This window comes from Henningerozyma blattae, chromosome 3 (genome assembly GCF_000315915.1).
Source record: "Henningerozyma blattae CBS 6284 chromosome 3, complete genome".
NCBI classification, from domain to species: domain Eukaryota; kingdom Fungi; phylum Ascomycota; class Saccharomycetes; order Saccharomycetales; family Saccharomycetaceae; genus Henningerozyma; species Henningerozyma blattae.
The window spans coordinates 1,210,024-1,232,537 of record NC_020187.1 but is presented as its reverse complement, the minus strand read 5'-3'; the positions used below and the strand labels follow the sequence as shown (position 1 = coordinate 1,232,537).

The following is a 22,514-nucleotide window of genomic DNA, read 5'->3' as shown; positions in this document are numbered from 1 at the left end:
TGAAAAATTTCGGAAACTGTTCTTATCTCGGATATATGTATGATTGAGAGAGTCCTAAGATTATATTTTCCCCTGATTTTAAAATTTCAATAATTTTTGAAATACAATATTGTCTGTTTCTATGCCATAACGGTAACCCAAATCATCCAAGAATTTTTGGAATTCTGCTTCATCAGTTTCAGGAACTGAAATACCGGTTAAGATTTTACCGACGTCAGAACCATGGTTTCTATAATGGAATAATGTCAAATTCCACGATTCACTTAAATGATCCAAGAAATTAGTTAACGCACCTGGTCTTTCTGGGAATTCAAATGAGACAATTCTTTCATTGGGTACTTTAGAGGCACCGCCGACTAAATATCTACCATGAGATTTGGCCATTTCATTATCGGAAATATCAATAGCATCAAATCCAATGGCTTTCAATTTGCTTAAAATCTCTGGAACTTCTCTTTCTCTATCAACAACATTAAAGGATGTATATATATAAGCATTTGGTACTTGTTCTTTTGTAGCATCACTATTGATTTCAGGACGGTGTTCGTTATAACGGTATGAGAATTCAGTGACAGCTCTTGGATGAATGATTTTTTGTAATTGTTTAAATGAACCAGGAGTATCTGGGATGGTCACCAAGAAAAACACTTCTTTACCTTCACCAAGAACAGCTCTTTCAGAAACAAATCTTAAACGATCAAAATTCATATTGGCACCTGATAAAATTGGGACGTAGATTTGCTTAGAATGATCAATTTCTGGATGTAGGTGTTGAACATATTTTTTCAACCCAGCTACAGAGAGTGCACCTGATGGTTCTACAATACTTCTTGTATCTTCGAAAATATCTTTAACTGCAGCACATAATTCATCAGTATTGACAAGAACTATTTCATCAACTACATCCTTAGAGACTCTAAATGTTTCTTCACCAATCATCTTAACCGCAGTACCATCTGCAAAGGTACCAACAGTATTTAATTCAGTTCTCTTACCATTGTCTAAGGAAGTCTTTAAAGTAGCAGCATCATAAGTCTCTACACCAACAATTTTAATATGAGGAGCAATTCTTTTCAAATATGCACCAATACCAGCAACTAACCCACCACCACCAACAGGTACAAAGACAGCACCAATCTTGGCGGAATTTTTTACTTGTCTTAAGATTTCCATAGCCACAGTACCTTGACCAGCAATAACATAAGGATGATCAAATGGTGGAATATTGACCAACCCTCTTTCTTCACAAAGTCTTTCACATTCACCCTTAGAGGAATCAAAATCATTACCATACAGAACCACTTGAGAACCTAATCTAGAGACGTTTTCATATTTAATAGAAGGTGTAGAGACTGGCATCACAATAGTAGCTGGGATACCAAGATGTTTTGCAGCATAAGCTACACCTTGAGCATGATTACCAGCAGAACAAGCAATGACGCCTTGTTTCCTTTGTGTTTCGTCTAACTTAGCAACCATATTATAAGCACCACGCATCTTAAATGAAAAGACAGGTAGTAAATCTTCTCTTTTCAATTGAATTTGAGAATTCAATTTGGAAGATAATCCGATACCTTTAGTCATTGGAGATTCATTGATAACTTCATAAACTGAAGATCGTAAGATCAACCGAACATAATCAGGGGTTTTATCATCTAGTAGTTCATCTTTTTTCAATTGAGAATGTAATTTTTGTAGATTTGTAGATAGCTTGGTATCATTATGAACAGTACGTAATTGTAAATGAAGATGCAAAGGTGATTTCAAAGAACACCATTGTCTAGACACCCGAAGAGTCTTTGACATTTATAATTATTTTTATGGTAGAGATGGTGTGTTGTAATAATATTTGTTGAAAAATACAAAAGATTAAAAAAATGTACAAGTTGAAATTTTTCAATGTATATTACAATGCTCCGTGAGTCACCGGGACTAAAGAATTAGAGCCGCAGTAATAGCGGAGTTAAAACAGAATAGGATATTATCAATGAAAAAATATTAAAACTAGTATAATGGACTTAGTATTGTATACGAAGAGGGAGATTATACTATAATTACTTCAACTTGGTGGTAAAAAAGCAGAATATCATTGTATCTAAAAATATTCAAGGTTTTAAAAAAAGGTACAAGAGCGTATTTTTCTCTTGCGAATGCTCTAAAATAGACTAAAGATCAAGATCCAGCTAGCATATCTAGTTAAATTATTTATAGATATTCATGATTATATATAATAGTAAATATATAACTATAACATCGCATAGATTGCGATCGATCAACCCTGAATTAGCCCTCTTTTTCACGTAGCCCTAACCCTGATGCTGTTTGTTATGATGTACCAGATCGGGTGATGCCGTAACAAAGCCGGTAGATGTTTTATAATGCGAGATTGTGGAGCGTGGGGCTATTAAAGAAGATTATTGATGCCAAATGAGATCAAGGGTAGGAAAAGTTTCAAAGGTGACAGGTACCAAATGATAAGGATAGAGAGTGGTAGTAATGCGGATACTGTTAAAACTTCTAGTAGTAGTATGAACGGGTTAAAAAACAGCATAAATATCGATGATACTACGTTGGAAAAGATAGCTCAATACCGGAAGCTGTTAAAGAAAACCAATCCAAGTAGTAGAAATGAAGTGAAAAATGAATTGGATGTGATCAGATTACTTCAGAACTCATTATTACATCAAGATCATAAACGTGAATCACATAGCGAGGACATTAGTGTACCTTTGATAATGAAAAATACCACAAATGTGTCTACTGAAAAAAAGAGAAGGTCATCGATAACTGAAGAGAGTATACTTAGTGGAACGACATATTATAATCAAAATACTAATTCTACAACTAATACAACTAGTGCTTCCAAAAATAGAAACCGGTTTAGTTTTGTTTCTTCTAATGATACTGAATTCGATGAATTTTTATTCCATGAAGATATCACTTTAAATTTACAAAATAATGATGAAAATGAAAATGATTATATTAGAAAAGTAGACGAATTAGAGATGGAATTGAATGATTTAAAATTACAATATTGTCTGCTGAAAGATACAATAGATAATAAAGACCATATAATAAAACCCCAGGAGTCTCAAACGGTCTTACTTCGACAACAACCGGAAACTTACACAAGTACAGGTAATAATAATAATAATAATAATAATAGATTCAAAATGAAACGAATAACGAAATCGGAGTTGGATACTCTTGATGCGAGTAGTTTAAGTAGTATAGATACATAAGTATATAAATTTTTTAAAAAAAAAGTATTTGTATTTGTATTTGTATTTGTATTTTTTGTGGTTGTATGAATAGCATGCAATTACATAAAATCATCATCGCCAAAGTCGAAATCATCCATGTTGCTCATATCAAGATCTTCATTCTTCTTAAAGGCACCACCCAAATTGACTTTAGTCTTGGTCTTCTTCTTACCAGCACCACCAGTGGCAGTACCACCTTTAACTCTGGCTAGACGAGATTGTCTTTCTTGTCTTTCCTTCTCTTTAATCAATGCATTTAAAGTAGCCACAGTTTGTCTAATAGATTCAATAGATAATGGTTTAGCTACATCTCTAATCAAATCAATGGCTAATGAGGATGTATAATTTAATGAAGATTTTTCATTCATAGATGTGACAGCAACACCAAGAGCCTTTCTCAATTCTTGATAATCAGTTTTAGTTTCAGCTTGAACGAACAATGGATGGTTTTCAATTGGTGTATCCTTAGTTAATGAGGCTCTTTGCATCAAAAGAGATTCTTCTTGTTCTCTTCTCAATAATTTGGCCTTTGGATGTTCTTCAGCAACACCTAACCCGGCAAATAAATCAGCTGCATTGTTTAAATCAGATTCCAATTCTGCTTTCTTTAATAATTCTTTACGAGTCTTTTCATCCAAAGTATCAATTTCCATCAAAACTTTATCATTGGAAGCTTTCTTATCGGTTTTCTTCTTATTGGTAGTGGCTTTAGCAGGAGCTTTCTTTGCAGCAGGAATTGGCTTGGTTCCAACTGGTTTTTCTTCAGCATCCCAAGATTCCATCAATTGTTCATCAGCATCCCAGGAATCCATTAACACAGCATCATCTGCACCTGCATCGGTGGCGCCATTAAACATATCATCATCCCAAGACATTTCTGACTCAAAACTTTATAGTTGTTTGTAACTTTTTATTTATCTATTTTTCTTTTGTTTTAAACTATTTGAAAAAAAAATACATTCTTCCAATATTATTATTTTCTATTTTTTCTTTTTTGCTTAGGCTTTCTATTGTGTAAATCTATACATTATCACATTATTAATTTGTTACACCTATTTTTCCTCCGTCGGCGGAATAATCTGTGCAAAATTTTTATACATCAAATTTTATAAAAAGTTTGCGACTCGACAAAGAATCGAACCGGAGATAAAAAAAATTCGTTTTGTCCGGATGTAATTTCTTTTTTCTAATTTGCCTTTAATTGCTGGTCATGCGTTGTTGACAATTCCAAAAGCATTGTCAGCCCCACATCTAAGTGGAGTAAGAATATTAATATATATATATAATTATATTCATATGTTCTAGATATATCTTAAAAATAGATACTTTTTCCAGAAATTGAAGATATATTTTTCTTTACAGAAGCATCAATCTAATAATAAACACTTTTACTTTAATTACTATAAAATGCACGCTAAGATGGATACACCAACAGCTCACCAATACGTCTACATTGGTAGAGGTGGTGCTGGCAATATTCACAAGACAGATTCCAAAATTTCTCCAAAATTGGTCCCACAAGGCTCACAGACTCCAAATATTTTACATCCTGTTTTCAGTACTGGTAGAGGTGGTGCTGGTAATATGAGGAAAAATGTAGATCCAAAATTAACTAGAATTGCTCAAGATGTAGGTGATGCTGTAATTATTCCTGAAGATTCTGTTACCGTCTTTGCATCACCATGTTCTAGTGATAGTGATAGTGATGATGAAGATATAATAGATGATTCATATTACAATGTGGATGATGATTCTTTCGTTAGTGACACGACACTTAATAGTCATGATCACTTAGAAAAAAATAAATCTATTTCTAGAATTAAATCAATCGTAAGCGATTCGAAAGTTCTAGATAAACCAAATCATCACCGCAATCATAAGATACAGAAGACACTCACTTCAACAAAGGATTCCTCTAAATCTCCACCGCCTCCACCTCATTACCCTTTCCAACAGAGACCGGTTAGAATTGGAAGAGGTGGTGCAGGAAATTTATTATCACCAACTACAAGTAATAATAAATCTGTGACATCTAATTCTTCCAATTCTAAGAGTAAAAATTGGTTATCTTCAATTTTTCATTCATATAACTACTTTGTTAAGGTACATTGCGTCACCCCATTACTCATTCACTAAATTACTAAATCACTCCGGACTATTTTCCAGTAATATTCTTTTTGACATTCTTATTCTATTGTTTTCGCGTCTCGTATGTATAATATTTGTTTTTTTTTGTTTTTCATTCCATTTTTCTTAATATTCATTTTTCTTTTGCTTTTTCTTCTTATTTTAATATTCTTTATTTCTAACGTTAAACCTTTCTTTTTTTCATTCATCAATTAATGTTTTTTAATAGACTGTCTCTCACATTTCTTTAATCTTTAATAACCGTTAAAACGGTTATCTTTTTTAATTTTTCTTGTTGTATTATTTTATTATTATGTGTTTTTTTATATGATCGTTTTATTTATCAGATTTATTTTTTAATAATATTGAACTATGTTTATTTTTTTATGTAGAGTTATTTGTTTTTATATAATGTCTACTAACTAATTTGATATTTAACGTTATTTTTACCAAAAAGCAGAGTCTCTTTGGTAATATGCAATGGGGTTTGTTTTGTTTCTGTTTTTATGAATAGATTATTGTAAAAGTGAATGACAAAAAAAAAGTTGATTTGGTTCAACAGGAATTGGTCTATAATAAGAAGGCGGCAATACAGGCAGCACCGACACCTAATGCAACACCGTTCTTATCAGCAGCGTTAGCAGTGTCATTTTTAATCATAGCTACTTTAACAGTATGGAAGGCGCTAATTTCAGTATCAATGTAGGTAGTAGTTAAAGTTTTAGCTTTGTCGTGTTCAGTTGTAACGTATTTACTCTTAATAGTAGTAACATGTGTAGTAAATTCTGTGCTAGAAGATTGTTTAGATTTTTCCTTAGTCTTCTTGTCAGCTTTTTCTTTAGAAGTGGAAGATTCATTGTCTGAAGATTTATCATCTGAAGCTGAAGTTTTAGATGCAACCAATTTAGTCATTTCAGAGGATGGTAACCACCAGACCATAGAAGTGTATGTTTCACCATTTGAATTAGTACCAACCAAAGTGCTTAATGGTTCATCAGCATATAGACCGGTCTTTGAAGAAGCTCCTGAAGTTTCACTTTCATCTTTAGAATTTTTCTTATCGTTTTTACTTTTGGTACTAGTAGCAGATTCGATAGCAGAAGTGATTGATTCTTCCACATTACTGGAAGCTAAAGTTTCTGTTTTGTCATGTTTCTTGTCAGCTTTACTATCTGTTTCAGATGCAGCAACCCATAAATATTCAGTGGTGACATCACCATTAGCGTTTGTAGAAACAACAGTTGCAGATGGTTCAACTGCAAATTGGCCATTACTAGCTTGAGTAGAAACTTTTAATGAGTCTTCAATGGATGATTTACCTACATAGGTAGCATCTGTAGTAGTATCAAAGGTATCTTTAACTTTAGAGGCACCCTCAGTTGCAACACTCTTGGCATCAGTTGCTACTTTAGTAGCAACACTTTCAGCTCCAGTAGCAACTTTGGTAGCAACACTTTCAGCTCCAGTAGCAACTTTGGTAGCAACACTTTCAGCACCAGTAGCAATCTTGGTAGCAATACTCTTGGCACCAGAGACTAATTCATCTTCCCAGCTCTCTTTGATGGCAGTAGTCACAGTGTTAGTCCATTCGCTGTAATCATCAGTAGCAGCAGTGCTATCATCGGCTAAAACGGCGCCAGCAGTAGTATCATCGAAATTATCTAGAGTACCCATTTCTTTAGCAAGGGTAATAGAAGCAGCAGAAGCAACAGAAAATAATAATTGAGTAGAGAATTTCATTGTAAGTTTGGATGTCTGAGAAAACTTTTGTTAATGTTTTGGTCTTTGTTTGATGATGATATTTTATATATTGTAAAAAATATTTGATACAAACAATATTATTCAATATTTATAAAATTCCTTTGCTTTTATATAGTTCAAGACTATTTTTAAGTCGATAAACTTTTTCACTAAAAACTCTTTTTTCGAGATAATATCATTGTTCAAAGTTCAACGATTTTGCATTTCCTAGACAGGAAAATATGCCAGGAATTATTTCAAATTATGCCTTAATGGAGTTTTCTATGAGTACCCAGCAATACTGAAAACTGAATCATGATTACCTATGCCCTAAACCCTTTTTCCAGTGTCTAAGAATTATAGTCCGGTTGAGATCTTTAAAATTGTGGCTTGTTCTTAGATCTACCAGCCTCTTTTTTTCCCAGCCTTTTTTTCTATAATGTAACTAAATCTCCCCGCAGATTTACGACACTTTCGGAAATGGCTGACATTTGCTTTTCTAGATAAATACGATATAACGGAAAAATCGAGATCTTGTAAATTAAATGGCTAGGTAAGTGGAATATTTAGCCGAAAACCAATACAACAATATATTCCTGATTGAGTAATATAATACCTGGAAATAATAATAAAAAATAAATGTAAAATTTTGAATTGTTTTAAACTATGCCTCCATTCTGCTCAACAAACTCTTATCTACAAGTAGAAAAGAGGAGACTATAGTAATATGGCTTATTAATAATATATAAAGTATTAATTATAGAAGTGAAATAAAAAAAAAGTAAATAATATCTATTAAGGCTGTGTGTATGTATATGATATATCTATATACATAATATATTTATATTTCTGTAATCAGTTATAATCCAGGAAAATAAAATAAGTGTATGAATGATTCTTTTATAATGCCAATTATAGCATGACAACACCAACGTTACTACGTTTGCTAACATCAAGAGAGTGGTCTTCATTTAGACCACCTTCAATTGGGAAAGCTTTGTAATTGAATAAATAGAAATTTAATAACCCATCACCCAAACCAAATTTCAAATCATCTAAAAATAGATTATTATCTTGAGAAGATAAGGCATTGAAAACATCCAGGCCTGCATTATTAGCAAGTATACAGGCTTCATTCATCAATTTGACAAGTCTCTTCTTTAAAGCAGAAGTGGCTTCCTCATTAAATCTATCATTATATGCAAAATCCGCATCAGAGGCATAATAAAACAAGTAACCAACTCCTAATTCTTTGTAAGTTGGATTATTTAGAATTGAAAATGGTAAAGAGTAGAAGGAGAAGAAATCAGTAATTTTCCCCTCATTATTTTCAAGAACATAAGAGAATATGACTTTATTTTTGTATGGCAATGTTTTATGGTGTGCATCAGCTAAAAACCAATGTTCAAATTCTTCTCTAGTAAATACTTGAGTTAAATCAAATCTCTTTTGATATTTAGTTAGAAGTTCTAAAGTTTCATCAATATCTTTTTCTTCTAGCGGTCTTAAACCTTTCAAAGTGGTTTTCTTTGGTAATGTGTATTTGGCAACCATTTCAGTCTTTGTCGAATTTGGTGGTAATGGTGTAAATCCAACTTCGTTTAATTTTGCCCAATTCAATGGACGATGAGTGTATCTACATACACTAAGTGGAGAAGGTAGTACAATACCAGCTGTATACAAAGCTTGCCAAATGTCTTGTTTGTTTACTCTTCTTGTAATTTCTTTAATTAACACTGGAGTCAGTCTCTTTGATCTTAATTGTTTATGAACACATAAGAAATTAATCTCTACACTTTTGATAGACTTTTCTCTGACATTTAAATGAACTGGTATAGCAGAAATGAAAGCGACTAATTTTCCTGTAGATTTAACTCTAACACCAACATTCCAATCTTTTCTCCATCCTGGACTCTTTAAAGCCCAATTGAAAAATTCCTTGGAATAATTAAATCTAAATTCAGCATCACGATCTTCGACGTAATTTTCATTTAATAAAACAAAAACATCTTCTAAGTCCTTAGCATCATCCACATCTATAGTGGACCATTCAAAATCGGCTACCATTGGCAATGGTTCATCAGGAATATCAGCTGGAGTCTTAATTTTATCAATTGCACCTTCAGCACTAACTTTTTCGTCAAAGCTTGGAACTGGTTGAGTACTCCAAAATTTGTAGTCTTTCATTTCCTTTCTTTGTTGTTGAGTAAGTTTTGTGATATCACCATTATTCAACTGCAATAATTTCAATAATTCTTGTAATTTTTTGGCCTTTTCTTCAGGCGATAAAATAATTTCTTTTAAGCCAGCTTCATCCATCTTTAATTATTAATCTCTATTATTAATTGGATCTGAAATGGAAAAAGATAATAGAAGATGATGCTACTAAGTTTAGTACCTCTTTTATAATTTTTGCATAGTAAATCAATTTCAATGAATTACTTAATTTTCTTTTTAAGTTATGGAGAATATCTTGTCGGTTGTGGCTAGGGAATTATTCCCGACAACACGTGAAAAGAAGGCTTCAGAAATAGAAAACCTTTATTCACTTTCTATTAGCTTCGTATTCTTCACTCAATATGTTCGTATTACACTAGAAGCCCCAAAATTTTAAGTTCTATATTTTATTTATTTCGAGGTATATGCTATTAAGCCAATTAAAACTAAAATTATTTAGATATATATGTGGGTTGAGTTGGCATTGAGGGGTATGTACAAGAACTAGGCAAGAATTTAAAAATTTTGGAGGATTAATACAAGCATATTATTGTCACTTTATTTTAAAGAACAGATGGCCGTAACTTTGCAGAATTATCGTTGATTTCTCAGTGGGATCCTTAATAAAACAAAATATTACCATTTTCAGCAAACCAATTCCAAAGAGGTATCAAACTTGTAAAATTCTTTCGAAGCACCTAAGCACCCATAGCCTGTACGTAAAACAGTTCCATATTTTAAACCGTTCCTTCTAGGAGCATTTTTTTTATCAAGAAATGCTTTGAATTGTACCTATACACCTAAATAATTATGGTAATTGTCTATAAAATTTTAAAATTTTGATGGAATTATATGGCAGAGGTTGTAGGAACAAAAAAATATCCCCTAAACCGAAATATTAATATTCAAATAAATACATGGGCACTTTGTTGTAATGTCTACTTTATTATTTTTCTTTTTGACTCACAGAATTTTATTCAAATAAATAATTAATTAGGACCAAAATAAACCCGTTCTGAAAGTAAAATTCAGTTAGAGAAGTGCTTCTCTTTTGTATAATTTGAGAACTACCTTAGTGAGATGATTTAACTGTTAATAAATTTATTGCTTATAAATTTCATCAATTAATAACCTTCTTATATTACCCCAATATGATTTTCTTTCAATTAACAAACTTGCAGCATCAGCTGATTGCAGCTGATCCATGAATTCCCAATCTAGCCTTGAGGGCTGTTTTAATTGATTTGTTAGCTGCTGAATTTTTTCCTCCAACTTCTTTTTATTACAACCGATACTTGTAGAAGTATATATAATTTCGCCCAAAGTTTGTTGGATAGTAATAAAATGTTGAGAAAAATATCATTTCTAATCCACATGAACATTTTGTAGCCATTCATATTCTTCAGTAATTTTCCAAAATGCAATTGTAATCTTGCTTGGTACATAGGTGTAGAGGTTATGAATATAAGCATGCATAATGCAGTACTCATCATTTGATTTAATTCCATATAATGAGCATCTCTATCTTTGATTGTTAAGAAATGCTTGGTAAAATCCCCTTGAGTAAGATATTGATACTATAATTTATCTAACTTAGCCACATACAATATAATGTCTCTGTACCTTATATGAAAGGAGTCACTAGTTCCTAATTTGGCTTTTACTTTTGGAAAGAGATTTTTAGGGTTGTTTAATTTTTCTTTTAGTCGAATAAAATCCTGAGAATTATCCTCTTCTGTTTCTATATGGCATTCATCAACTAGATAATATTTCCTTCCATTGATGAAAGGGTAGTTATCTTTCAACTCAATTATTTTACCTTTTGATGTTTTGGCGGTAAAACTCATTTCTTAAGCTTCCTTTCAATCAATTGAATGATACTTTAATTTGAATGTAAGTTTTAGCCCAATAGAAAACAGAAAAATATATCCAAAGGAAATACATTAATTAGTCATTTATACGTATTTCAAATAAAACGAAACTTACGGCCTCTACATAAATAGTTTATATTAATCTTGATGTTTTCCTTGTAAAAAAAAGGAACTCTAGAGATAGTAAAGCTATTTGTTAAAAAATAATCATCCATTTTATTGTTTAAACGTTAATATTACAGAACATTTTTTTTATAATATCCCTATTTTCAAGTTAATATTACTATGACCCGAATTGTTTTTTCGGGACATTATATATAGCCGCGCTTCTATGTTGTTCCATTTAAAGTATTGAGAGTTATTCTTTCTTAATTATAAAATCACCATTAACATTGTAACGAACAATTTCCCATTGTTTTGAAAAAAAATTAGTTTGAATTTCTTTGCTAAATCTTGATCACAAATAAGTAACCTTAGTATATATTAGTAGTAAAGTACAAGAAGGTATAAATTTATTAACTGATAGGCCTATGTGTTTCAGGGTATTCTAGAATAATAAAGAAATAATTGTTATTATTAGAATTTTTATTTATGAATATAATTTAAATAAGTTTGAGTATATATAGTCAATATCTCAAGAAAGTGTTAGGAGCTATACAAAAAGGAAAACATAGCCCAAGAACTCAAAAAAAAGGGTCACGTCCATCATAAATTAGGATATACAATATCTCTTAACCAAAAATAGTGAACAAAAATTGTTTCAACTTCGGCTTAACCAGAAACATTTAGTGAAGATGATTACAAAATTAATAATGCGATTATAATAGCTAATAGTTATTATGATAAAAGAGGACCAGTCAAATAACTTCAAGTTAAGGTTAGTCTCAGAGTTCCAGGACCATATTTATATAATGCGATATATATTGCCTGAGAAATAAGATTAAAAAATATTATTAAAGTTAAGACTATCTGTATGTTAAGTCTACTGAAAAGGTACAGTTTAGCTAATACATAATCATATTTCAGTTTGCATTAATCGTCTGAGAATGATAAGCAACAATGTTAAATGGTGTCAAGTTCTAGTAGCATGATATGGACAAAAGGTAAGATATTTATTGAATTATTAGCAAGGCAACATCAGGAAAGATCTTAAGTTGTAATTCTTATCCTTTGAAGATAATTTAAACATTTAAATTTTATTTTTTTAACTTCGTAATTGTACAAAATTATCAAACAAAATATAAAATTTGGAATAATTACCTTTTTGCTTCAAACATTAAATCACTTCTCCTACAAAACTAGACTAGTTTTTATTATAACTAATTATGCTCTAAATAAGGTGTACCTTTTTCTGAACTGTGCTATGGTCTAATATTACACGTTATGCAATAAAATTAATAATTTAACATATAAATACAATTAAAGATCATAGATAATTTGTAGGAATTTGAAAAAATTATAAATATTTATATATTTCAATTACTTAATAATGTAAGCAATAACATTTTTGTTATATTTACTGTATTATAAGTTGAAAGAATAAATTTATTCCTTAGAAGAGTAACAGATCATTAAATACGGTTCAGAAATTTTCAAAAAAATTTGCGAAATGCGATGAGATGAGTTCCAAAATTAACATAGTGAAAAAAAAGAAGCAATTAAACAAATATTAAAAAATTTAAATTATAAATATATGTTTTAATATGCTATTTATTTGTTTTTAGCTTTTACGGTAGTAAACTACATTAGCATAATATGATATCAGCAACAGCTTGGGTTCCAAGGGGTATTGCCTCTGAATTTCCTGTTAAGTATGAATTGGACGATGAAGAAATGGAAAGAATTAACCAATTAGCACAACTAAATCTAGATGATGCCCGTGCAGATTTAACTGAAGCCCAAGAAGAAGAAGAAGCTGAAAATTCTAATGACAATACAGATGGGAACAAACTTTCCGATTCCGTCTTAAAAGATCAAATTGATGTTGATGATGATTTAAAAGAATTCGATATGGAACATTATGATGATGATGATAATAGCAATAACTTTGCTAAAGGTGTTCAAGCTACTATGTTCCCAAGTTTACAAAATGAAGATGTTGAATTCCATGAAAATGGTGAAGATCCATACATATCATTACCAACCAATAAAGACACAGAAGAAGAAAAAGAAGAATTGCAAGTATACCCAACCGATAACTTAGTTTTGGCTACACGTACTGAAGATGATGTTTCTTATTTAGATGTCTACATTTATGATGATGGTGCTGGTTTCCATGGAGATGTACCATCTGAAGAAGGTGATACCAATGACCCAGATATGGCTCGTGGCTTAGTTCGTGACAGTTCTTTATATGTTCATCATGACTTAATGTTACCAGCTTTCCCCTTATGTGTCGAATGGATTAATTATGCACCAGGCTCTAACAACGATGATGCTGCCAATTTTGCAGCTATTGGTACTTTTGATCCAAATATTGAAATTTGGAATTTAGATTGTGTTGATAAAGCATTCCCTGATTTAATATTAGGTGAACCTATGGATAATTCAATGCCTAACTTAATTAGTAAATCACAAAAGAAAAAGAAGAAGGGCAAAAAAAATTCCAACAACCATGTTACTACCCATCACACTGACGCTGTTTTATCATTAGCACATAATCAATTATTTAGAGCAATCTTAGCATCTACAAGTGCTGATTCAACAGTTAAATTATGGGATTTAAACAGTGGTACTGCTGCTAGATCATTAAACCAAGTTCATCATGGCTCTAGAGTATCATCTTCTCAATGGCATCAAACAGATGGTTCAATTTTATTGACAGCTGGCTATGATAGTAAAATTGCATTAACTGATGTTCGTATCTCTGACGAAAAAAATATGTCTAAGTATTGGAATGTCATGTCCGGTGAAGAAATTGAAACTGCATCATTCATAAATGATTATACAGTCCTAGCAGGTACTGATAATGGTAATGTTTATTCCTTTGATGTACGTTCTGTCGAATCCAAACCATTATGGACTTTAAAAGCTCACGATGCTGGTATTGCTGGTTTGAGTGTGCCTAAGAACATTCCAGGTATGTTATTAACAGGTGCTATGGGCGAAAAAGTTATTAAATTATGGAAATTTGATCCTTCAAACGCAAAAGGTCCATCAATGGTATTATCTAGAGACTTGGGTGTTGGTAATGTGTTAACTTCAGCATTTGCCCCAGATATCGAAATTGGTGCTACAATGATTGTTGGTGGTGTTACCGGTGGATTAAAATTATGGGATGCATTTAGTAACAGAACTGTTCGTAAAACTTTTGATACTGAATTAAGAGCACTTCAAAACAATGCTAGAGAACTTGCTAAACAGACTGGTAGAAGCTCTCGTATCTCTAGAAAATATATTCATAACAATAACCCTGATACTATCTTGACAGTTGACGATAATGATGGAGATGATGATGAAAATGATTCTGATTGAATTATCCAGTAGCGGCTGTGTAGGATTATAAAAGGAGTAGTATAGAATAATGCATGCATTTTTAAACAACATTTAACAAAATTAATAAATCAAAAAAACTAAAACAAAACACAAACAAATACAATACATTTAAATAAACTTTTTAAAACAAATATATATACATATATATATATTTCTGTATAATACTGTATATTTAATAACCATCGAAGAAATACAATCAAACAAAAAATAATAACTAGAAAAGCCATAGAGATAAGTAAAGACAAAACAAATGAAGAGAATAACCAAAAACATCGAGACAGTATACAATTACAAAATAAAAAATTGAAATGAAATGAAATGAAGCAAAAGAAAGTTAACAAAAGAATATCCCAGGTGCGCACATACTAGAATGTATGGGCCAAAAATGCATTAACATAAAAAAACTACAAATAAAAAAGGGGAAGAGAAATCAGCAAAAGATCATTCTATTAATTTTTTCAATTTAAAATTCAATTCATCTTCATCAGATTCTACATCAATCTCCACAATTTCCCCAACATAATATCTATTCAAGTTTTGGTCATTTTTTAATGACAATGTATGATCATCACTACGCCTTCTTGGTCTTGATTTCAACCTTTTGATGACATCTTTATCATAATTATAATACTCAATTAATTCAATTAATTTCTCTGGAGTATCTTCATTAGCATCATAAACAACATTACAAGTTTGTTGGTATTGTGTCGCAAATATATCTTGATTCCAGGTAAACCCCTGTGATTCAATAGACGAGATAGTAAAAGCAATTGATTTATCGTTAAATGTGCAGGTACTTGCATAAGCTAATACCGATTCGTTATTTTTCATGTTTTTCGAAAGAAAGTTCGTCATATTTACTATTATTTATTATTATTTTTTCTTCAGTTTTTTTTGTTAAAGATGTCACTAGCCTACAGGTTGTTGTTATATTTGAAAAGAACTGAATGAAACCAAATCGATTTTGAAAAAACAAATTACAAGATAATTTTAAATGTAGTTAAATCAATAGCTTTAAATAAGTTATCCCTAAATACAAGCTCTCTATATAAAAAAATAAACACATACATAAATACCTGACTTTACTGGCTGTGCCTTGAATGCTTATCTGGTCATACGAATTTCTGTCGGTCCACCTCAGGAACTCCGAGACACAAAGGTTCAATCGTAAGCCCCATTGAGAAAAGTAAGCTTAGAATAGCTAATTCTTCGATAAACTCCGTAAGACAAAAAGACCGATAATTGAGTGAGGGTGTCATTAAGCAGTATGACAAAAGGCATAGAAGATTGTCAGGAATTAAAGGTGTGATCCTATAAAGTGTATATATAAATAGTAGAATAAACTAGACTAGCTATTAATTTATATAAACAGAAGTAGAGTATAAGGTAGTAAGGGAGAGCGAGGGAATGAGAGAGAGAGACATTATATCAAAAAAAAAATCAAAAAAAAAAATCAAAAAAGAAAAAAAATCAAAAAAGAAAAAAAAAATCAAAAATTAAAAAATTTTGAGAGGAAGAGAGAAAGGTAAAGGGAAATAAAAATAAAAACTTGTGTGGGTGATTTGAATAGAAATGAAATTTTGAATATTGATATTGTAGATTTAGTTTCTAAAAGAAATGCATGATTAACAATGAGTCCAACAGTTTATGTAAAACTTGGCTTAGGTAGGGATTGGACTTCTGGCAAATCTGTTGCGAACGATGCACCTGCGAAGTTCTTGTTTCTTGGTTTTGATGATTTCTTACTAGTGGAACTTAGAATATTACAGTTACTACTACTATGAGAGGAAATCTTGTAATTTTCTGCTTGTTGGTGTGGCTTGACAAAAGTGTCACTACCAGTGCTTGAGCTTCTACTACTTGAGGATGGCACAGTAGAATGAGGGTTAGAAATAGAATTACTATTGGTAGTGTTGGAGTTAGTTGGGGTTAGCATATTGAAGTTAAAGTTGTTCAAACTGTTCAAGCTATTTAAATTGGTCAAAGGGCTTGTGTTCATAATTGGTGTAGTTGCACCGGGAGGCATACCTGGAATGCTTGGCAACCCAACATAATTAGGAACCATACCGTTCATAGGTATTCCGTTCATACTCATATTCATACCCATATTCATATTGACACTCATTCCTGAACTGCTTAAACTCATTGGAGCACTTGGTAATATTCCGTTCAATGGAGCAGCAGCATTAGGTTGCTGATAAAGAGGTGGAATCACGTTTGAATTCAAATTCAAATTGCCTGGAGATACATTTGAATTGTTAATGTTGCAGTTCTTAGCTATAGGGGATGGAGATAGTCCTATAGGATAAATACCTGGTTGAGTGACAGGTAAATGCATTTGCATTGGAATTTGCATTGGAATTTGAGCTTGAGCTTGGTTTTGTTGGTTTTGATTATGATTTTGATGCAAATTAATTGGTTGTAGAGGAGGTGGAGTAATAGCTGATATGCCCGAAGGTTCATTTCTCCTGGGAGTAATCACTTTAGAAAGTTGAGCAGTTGTTGTGTTACTCGTTGTTGGTGTCAATAAAAGATTTTTCAAATCTTCAGTCATTATTGACGTATCAAGACTAGCAATTTGTTCTTTTGCCATTAATTTTTTTGAATGTTTACCATTATTGGCAGTGTTATGTTTTGATTTATGTTTAGTTTTAGAAGATTTAGAGTTAGAATTCTCTCTTTTAGAAGAATATTTATCATTGGTATTACCACAATTGCTTCTATTATTATGTCTCATAGTGGTTGGCGATGTATTTGTTGAAGAATGACCAAAATTTGGCTTTTCACCATTCGGTAAAGTTTGTTCATTTGTTAAAAGAAAATTTGGATTTAATTGCTTATTCGGTTTTTTCTCTTTTTTAGTTTCTTTCTTGTTCTTACTTGCAAATTTTTTCTTTTGTTTTTGTTTATCTTTTTCGATTTGTTGAGTATCGTTAGACTGGGTTTGTTTTATAGGAGACTCAGTGGTATACTCTTGTTCGGCTTTGGCTTTGGATTTCTTGTCTAGTTTCATTTGTTTCTTATTTAATTTAGATAGATTACTCGTCGAATTCTTACTTGACGACTGTATAAGTCGAGAACTGTTAAAGAACATAGTATCTGAGGACATAGCTATCGTTATCGGTATAGGAGTAATCGGTATCGTTATCTGCGTCGTCGCTGAAGAGGATATGTATATCTAGTTATAAGTTGGGATGATAATGTAAAAACTGAAGAAAAATAAAAATACTTAAAAGAGAATGTGTATAACTATAAAAAAAGTATACTTCTATCTATAAACAAATAACGTTAACTTTATTTTATTTTTTTTTTTTCTGGTCCTTTGTTTCGAACAGTATATTCTATTTCCTTTTCAAAATGTCTCCAATTCAAATTCGCTTTCGGAAATCAAAACGAATCAACGCCGGGTAAATTTCCTTGATGACAAATAGATTGCACTTATTAAATGATATAGAAATAGAAAATAAATAAGGGAAGGGGGTTGAAATGTATATATAGGAGATCTATACAAATTGCAATGGGTCTCTATCCTTAGCACTGACAATGATGTCTACTTTGTCGTCTAATAATTCTTGTAGTTTATCTTTTAATTCGGTTTGTATGAAATTTCTTTCAGAGTTGGAATGATTAACAAGAACAACACATTTACCACGTTCTTTTAACGCCAAGACTTCATGGTGAGATAATTCACCTGTGAAATAAAAGTCTGGGTCTTGTTCTGATGATAATTCTTTAAAGACTCCGCTACCACTACCGGCACATAATGCAACGGAATTGATTTTAAAAGAATCTAATGAGTCGTATTTATCTGGTAACGAAACCATACAATTTTTCAATTTTAAACTTTCTTTGATTCTGTGGATCAATTCTAATGCTGTGGTGGTATTGTTTAATTCTACATATCTACCAAACCCAAGCCTTTCTTTCAAAGGTTCATCTTGGGCCACTGGTGATGTGTTAATCGATTCAATAGATTTATTTAACTTATAATCACCTCTTGTCAAGATCTTGACCAAGTAATCATTGACCCCATTGATTGATGCATCAACAGCAGTATGTGGACAATGCACTGAGATATTGTTTTGTATCAAATTGATAGCTGATTGATGTTGCGGGTTTGATTGAGGAGTTATACGAGACCAATTACGAAAGATGAAAGGATGATAAGCAATAATCAAGTCGACTTTCTTGTCAATGGCTTCTTGAGCAACAGCTGAAGTTAAATCCACAGCTAGAAGAACAGAAGGTCTTTTACCATCAACATTACCGTCCTGAACAGAACTGTCGATTAACAAGCCGGTATTATCCCAACGAGAGTCAGCATATTGAGGTGGGAATAAAGTGTCGATGGCAGATACAACACGTTGCAAGCCGGTACGAGTCAAAGCCTTGGAAGTCATTATTGTTCTTTTTTTATTTTATTTTATTTTTTTTGGGTATTCTTCCTTATACAACAATGTTTTAATTATTCAACATTCTTGTTTGTCGATGACTTTTTTTTCAGGTTATTTTTAAATTTGAATTTATTTTTCCTTTTTTTTTCTTTTTTTTCACTTTAAAGTATTAATTCTTCCGACCATTTCGGCTCTTAGTAATTCACGATAGATTTCGTATAATGAATGAAACATACATACTTCAATTAAATATAAGCAGCAGGCATTTAACTAATATAAGGAGTACGAAGGAGAAAAGTCAAACAACCTATTAATCAGTCATTTATTTATTTACATACATAACCATGAACTCTACCTTGATTACCCCAGACCATTTGAAGGCTCGTCTAGCTGAAGCCATGCCAGAACTTTATACTGCTATTGTCACTGATACTTCTGGTGGTTGTGGACAATCTTTCACATTGGTTGTTGTTTCAAATGCATTTGTTGGGTTGAATAGAATCCAACGTTCTAGATTGGTCAACCAAGCATTAAGTGCTGAAATTGCTGAAATCCATGCCTTTTCATGTAAATGCTTTTCTGAAGATGAATGGGCCAAGCAAGTTGTATGAGTAGGTGCTTCTGCAACATCTTTCTGAGATTACCATGAATAATCCTGTTATTGCATAGTATGATATTTATTCAAACTAACCTATTTAAAATTGGAGAAACTCGATTTTTATTTATATTGAATTAGTGTATTTTCTTAATACTGAAATAGCGTAATTTTATTTTCGAAATAACCTATTTTATTAACTATTCGTGTTTTAAGACGCGATCGCGCGTTATTCAATAAAATATATTTATTTACTTTTTTTTTATTTTTTTAATTTATTTATTTACTATTTATATCTATACATTCTTTCTATACAAATAGATAGTTTTAATTTAGAATATATAAATAATCTACTCAAACTAAATGTCGACTTCGGTTCAAGTAGACTCCAAACAATCTTCCATATCAGTAGCTGTTCGTATTAGGCCTTTCACCGATGAGGAAAATCAACGTTTAATTAATTTCGATTCAAACACTACAAATAATAATGGTATTAATGCCTTAGAACTATTTCAAAATCAACCAAATGGGATCCGTAATATCTTGGAATGTATCGATGATAAATTATTAATATTTGATCCACAACATTTAAATCCATTAAATAAGATCTCAGAAAATATTTTAAATTCAATTTATTCTTCATCGCAATTATCAAGACGACATTATAGGAAAAATGGAGGTGAATTAAGATTCATCTTTGATAAATTATTAGATCAAAATTCAACACAACAACATGTTTTCCAATCCACTACAGAACCATTATTAGATTCAATATTGGATGGATATAATGGTACTGTGTTTGCATATGGAGCTACAGGATGTGGTAAGACTTATACTATATCGGGGACTCCCGAGAATCCAGGGATTATATTTTTAACATTACAATCACTTTTCAATAAGATTGAAAATTTAAAGGACACAAAAGAAATTTCCATAAGTTTATCATATTTAGAAATTTACAATGAATCAATTAAAGACCTCTTAGATCCAACAATATCATCCAAGAAACTTGTGATACGTGAGGATGCTAATAATAAGATAAGTGTTTCTAATTTATCGACATATTCGCCTGCTACTATTGAAGAAGTAATGGATCTGATAATCCAAGGGAATTTAAATAGAACTACATCATCTACACATGCTAATGAAACATCATCACGATCTCATGCAGTTTTACAAATTCATCTTACTCAACAAAATAAATTAAATAATGATATTAATTCTACAGAACAATTATTTTCTACACTATCAATAATTGATTTAGCTGGTAGTGAAAGAGCTGCATCGACTAAAAATAGAGGCGAAACATTATTGGAAGGTGCAAATATTAATAAATCATTACTAGCATTGGGGAATTGTATCAATGCACTTTGTATAAACACTTCTTCACATTCACAACAACAAATTCATATTCCGTATCGAGACTCTAAATTAACAAGATTATTAAAATTTTCCCTTGGTGGCAATTGTAAAACAGTTATGATAGTTTGTGTATCACCAAGTAGTAAACATTATGATGAAACATTAAATACATTAAAATATGCCAATCGTGCCAAAGAGATTAAAACCAAGATTATTAGGAACCAATTATCATTAAACCGACATATTAGTTCATATTTGAAAATGATCACACAACAAAAGCAAGAAATTGAAAATTTAAGAAAAAATCAATTGACTATTATCAATAATCATTTATCCAAAATAGAAATCGATCTTAAAAAAATTGAATTTGAAATAGATCAAATAATATCGAATTTAAAGAGGAAAATATTAGTTAATCATAGATTTAAAATAATTAAATTCGAAAAATCTTTAATACTTTGTAAAAGACGATTTTTCAGTTTAATTTTAATTGAATTACGTATCTTACAAGAAAAACAGTTTGAATATGAGATGATAAATCAAATTATAGAACATTTCCAATATAAGATTAATCAATTAGAATTACAGTTTGATTCCAATGATTATATTGATCTTGTATTTAATAATATCAAGACAATTGACATCAAAAAATTAAAACTTCTAAATGGGTGGGATGAATATAAACATGAAAAAATGTTATTTATTCGATTAGATCAATTATATGATTCTATCAAAAATGAAATTATAATGAATTCAAGTTTATTAATTGATAAATTGATTATGAACAAATCAATAAATAACTTGACACATATTTTAACACATTCTAAATTGATGAATGAAGAATCTCTATTGGGTATAGAATCAGAGGGTATTGAAACAAGAATAACCAATTTAATTAATGAAGCTGAACATAGCTTTGAAGAATTTAGTAAGCCTTTTTACCCCTTAAATACTCTTGAAGATGAAGATGATGAAAATGAAGAAGATGAAGATGATACACAGACCAACTTGAAACGATTATCATTGATAAAAGAAACTACTCCAATAACTAAGAGTGATAAAAAATTCTATTTGACAAACCGTGTTACTAAATCAATAACTCAGTCTCCATCACCAACATCCCTAGATAAAGTATTGAAATTCAGTGCAGGGCCTTCAAATAATAATACTTCACCTTCTGCATACAAGATATTAAATGAGATTAAGCCGGTACAAACAGATGCTCCAACACTTGATGTTACCACAAATCAGTTCTCCACCAATAAGAAAGTTCGTTGGATGGATATCATGGATCAAGATGATGTGGATGTAAGCATGCAAGATGTATCCACAGCAAATGCTATGCCATCTGACACGAACCGTAATCGGTCATTATTAACGCTGCAATCCCTTCATCCTGAGAAATGATCTGGTACTACTACTACTCATAATACTAATCATAAAAATAATA

The 22,514-nt window shown here is 31.2% G+C and overlaps 12 protein-coding genes across 12 annotated transcripts; 5 read left to right on the top strand and 7 right to left on the bottom strand.

The window, feature by feature from the left end:
• Nucleotides 1-78: 78 nt before the first annotated feature.
• On the bottom strand, nt 79-1,806 carry ILV1 (threonine ammonia-lyase ILV1; the record flags this gene model as incomplete). Its single annotated transcript, XM_004179774.1, has 1 exon — nt 79-1,806. The coding sequence occupies one exon, from the start codon at nt 1,804-1,806 to the stop codon at nt 79-81; it is 1,728 nt and encodes a 575-aa protein (XP_004179822.1).
• A 614-nt stretch (nt 1,807-2,420) lies between these two features.
• On the top strand, nt 2,421-3,242 carry TBLA0C05060 (uncharacterized protein; the record flags this gene model as incomplete). The annotated part of the gene is made up of 1 exon (XM_004179773.1): nt 2,421-3,242. The coding sequence occupies one exon, from the start codon at nt 2,421-2,423 to the stop codon at nt 3,240-3,242; it is 822 nt and encodes a 273-aa protein (XP_004179821.1).
• An 80-nt stretch (nt 3,243-3,322) lies between these two features.
• On the bottom strand, nt 3,323-4,120 carry HCR1 (translation initiation factor eIF3 core subunit j; the record flags this gene model as incomplete). Its single annotated transcript, XM_004179772.1, has 1 exon — nt 3,323-4,120. One exon carries the CDS (start codon nt 4,118-4,120, stop codon nt 3,323-3,325), a length of 798 nt encoding a protein of 265 aa, XP_004179820.1.
• Nucleotides 4,121-4,670: 550 nt separating this feature from the next.
• On the top strand, nt 4,671-5,399 carry TBLA0C05040 (DUF3602 domain-containing protein; the record flags this gene model as incomplete). Its single annotated transcript, XM_004179771.1, has 1 exon — nt 4,671-5,399. One exon carries the CDS (start codon nt 4,671-4,673, stop codon nt 5,397-5,399), a length of 729 nt encoding a protein of 242 aa, XP_004179819.1.
• Nucleotides 5,400-5,960: 561 nt separating this feature from the next.
• Nucleotides 5,961-7,064, bottom strand: NCW2 (Ncw2p; the record flags this gene model as incomplete). Its single annotated transcript, XM_004179770.1, has 1 exon — nt 5,961-7,064. The coding sequence occupies one exon, from the start codon at nt 7,062-7,064 to the stop codon at nt 5,961-5,963; it is 1,104 nt and encodes a 367-aa protein (XP_004179818.1).
• A 978-nt stretch (nt 7,065-8,042) lies between these two features.
• NMT1 (glycylpeptide N-tetradecanoyltransferase NMT1) lies at nt 8,043-9,449 on the bottom strand (the record flags this gene model as incomplete). Its single annotated transcript, XM_004179769.1, has 1 exon — nt 8,043-9,449. The coding sequence occupies one exon, from the start codon at nt 9,447-9,449 to the stop codon at nt 8,043-8,045; it is 1,407 nt and encodes a 468-aa protein (XP_004179817.1).
• Nucleotides 9,450-12,973: 3,524 nt separating this feature from the next.
• PWP1 (rRNA-processing protein PWP1) lies at nt 12,974-14,692 on the top strand (the record flags this gene model as incomplete). Its single annotated transcript, XM_004179768.1, has 1 exon — nt 12,974-14,692. The coding sequence occupies one exon, from the start codon at nt 12,974-12,976 to the stop codon at nt 14,690-14,692; it is 1,719 nt and encodes a 572-aa protein (XP_004179816.1).
• Nucleotides 14,693-15,154: 462 nt separating this feature from the next.
• UGX2 (Ugx2p) lies at nt 15,155-15,568 on the bottom strand (the record flags this gene model as incomplete). The annotated part of the gene is made up of 1 exon (XM_004179767.1): nt 15,155-15,568. The coding sequence occupies one exon, from the start codon at nt 15,566-15,568 to the stop codon at nt 15,155-15,157; it is 414 nt and encodes a 137-aa protein (XP_004179815.1).
• Nucleotides 15,569-16,358: 790 nt separating this feature from the next.
• On the bottom strand, nt 16,359-17,822 carry EDC1 (Edc1p; the record flags this gene model as incomplete). Its single annotated transcript, XM_004179766.1, has 1 exon — nt 16,359-17,822. The coding sequence occupies one exon, from the start codon at nt 17,820-17,822 to the stop codon at nt 16,359-16,361; it is 1,464 nt and encodes a 487-aa protein (XP_004179814.1).
• A 394-nt stretch (nt 17,823-18,216) lies between these two features.
• Nucleotides 18,217-19,113, bottom strand: NIF3 (uncharacterized protein; the record flags this gene model as incomplete). Its single annotated transcript, XM_004179765.1, has 1 exon — nt 18,217-19,113. One exon carries the CDS (start codon nt 19,111-19,113, stop codon nt 18,217-18,219), a length of 897 nt encoding a protein of 298 aa, XP_004179813.1.
• Nucleotides 19,114-19,451: 338 nt separating this feature from the next.
• BOL2 (Bol2p) lies at nt 19,452-19,718 on the top strand (the record flags this gene model as incomplete). The annotated part of the gene is made up of 1 exon (XM_004179764.1): nt 19,452-19,718. One exon carries the CDS (start codon nt 19,452-19,454, stop codon nt 19,716-19,718), a length of 267 nt encoding a protein of 88 aa, XP_004179812.1.
• Nucleotides 19,719-20,065: 347 nt separating this feature from the next.
• Nucleotides 20,066-22,471, top strand: KIP3 (tubulin-dependent ATPase KIP3; the record flags this gene model as incomplete). Its single annotated transcript, XM_004179763.1, has 1 exon — nt 20,066-22,471. One exon carries the CDS (start codon nt 20,066-20,068, stop codon nt 22,469-22,471), a length of 2,406 nt encoding a protein of 801 aa, XP_004179811.1.
• Between the last annotated feature and the right edge of the window lie 43 nt (nt 22,472-22,514).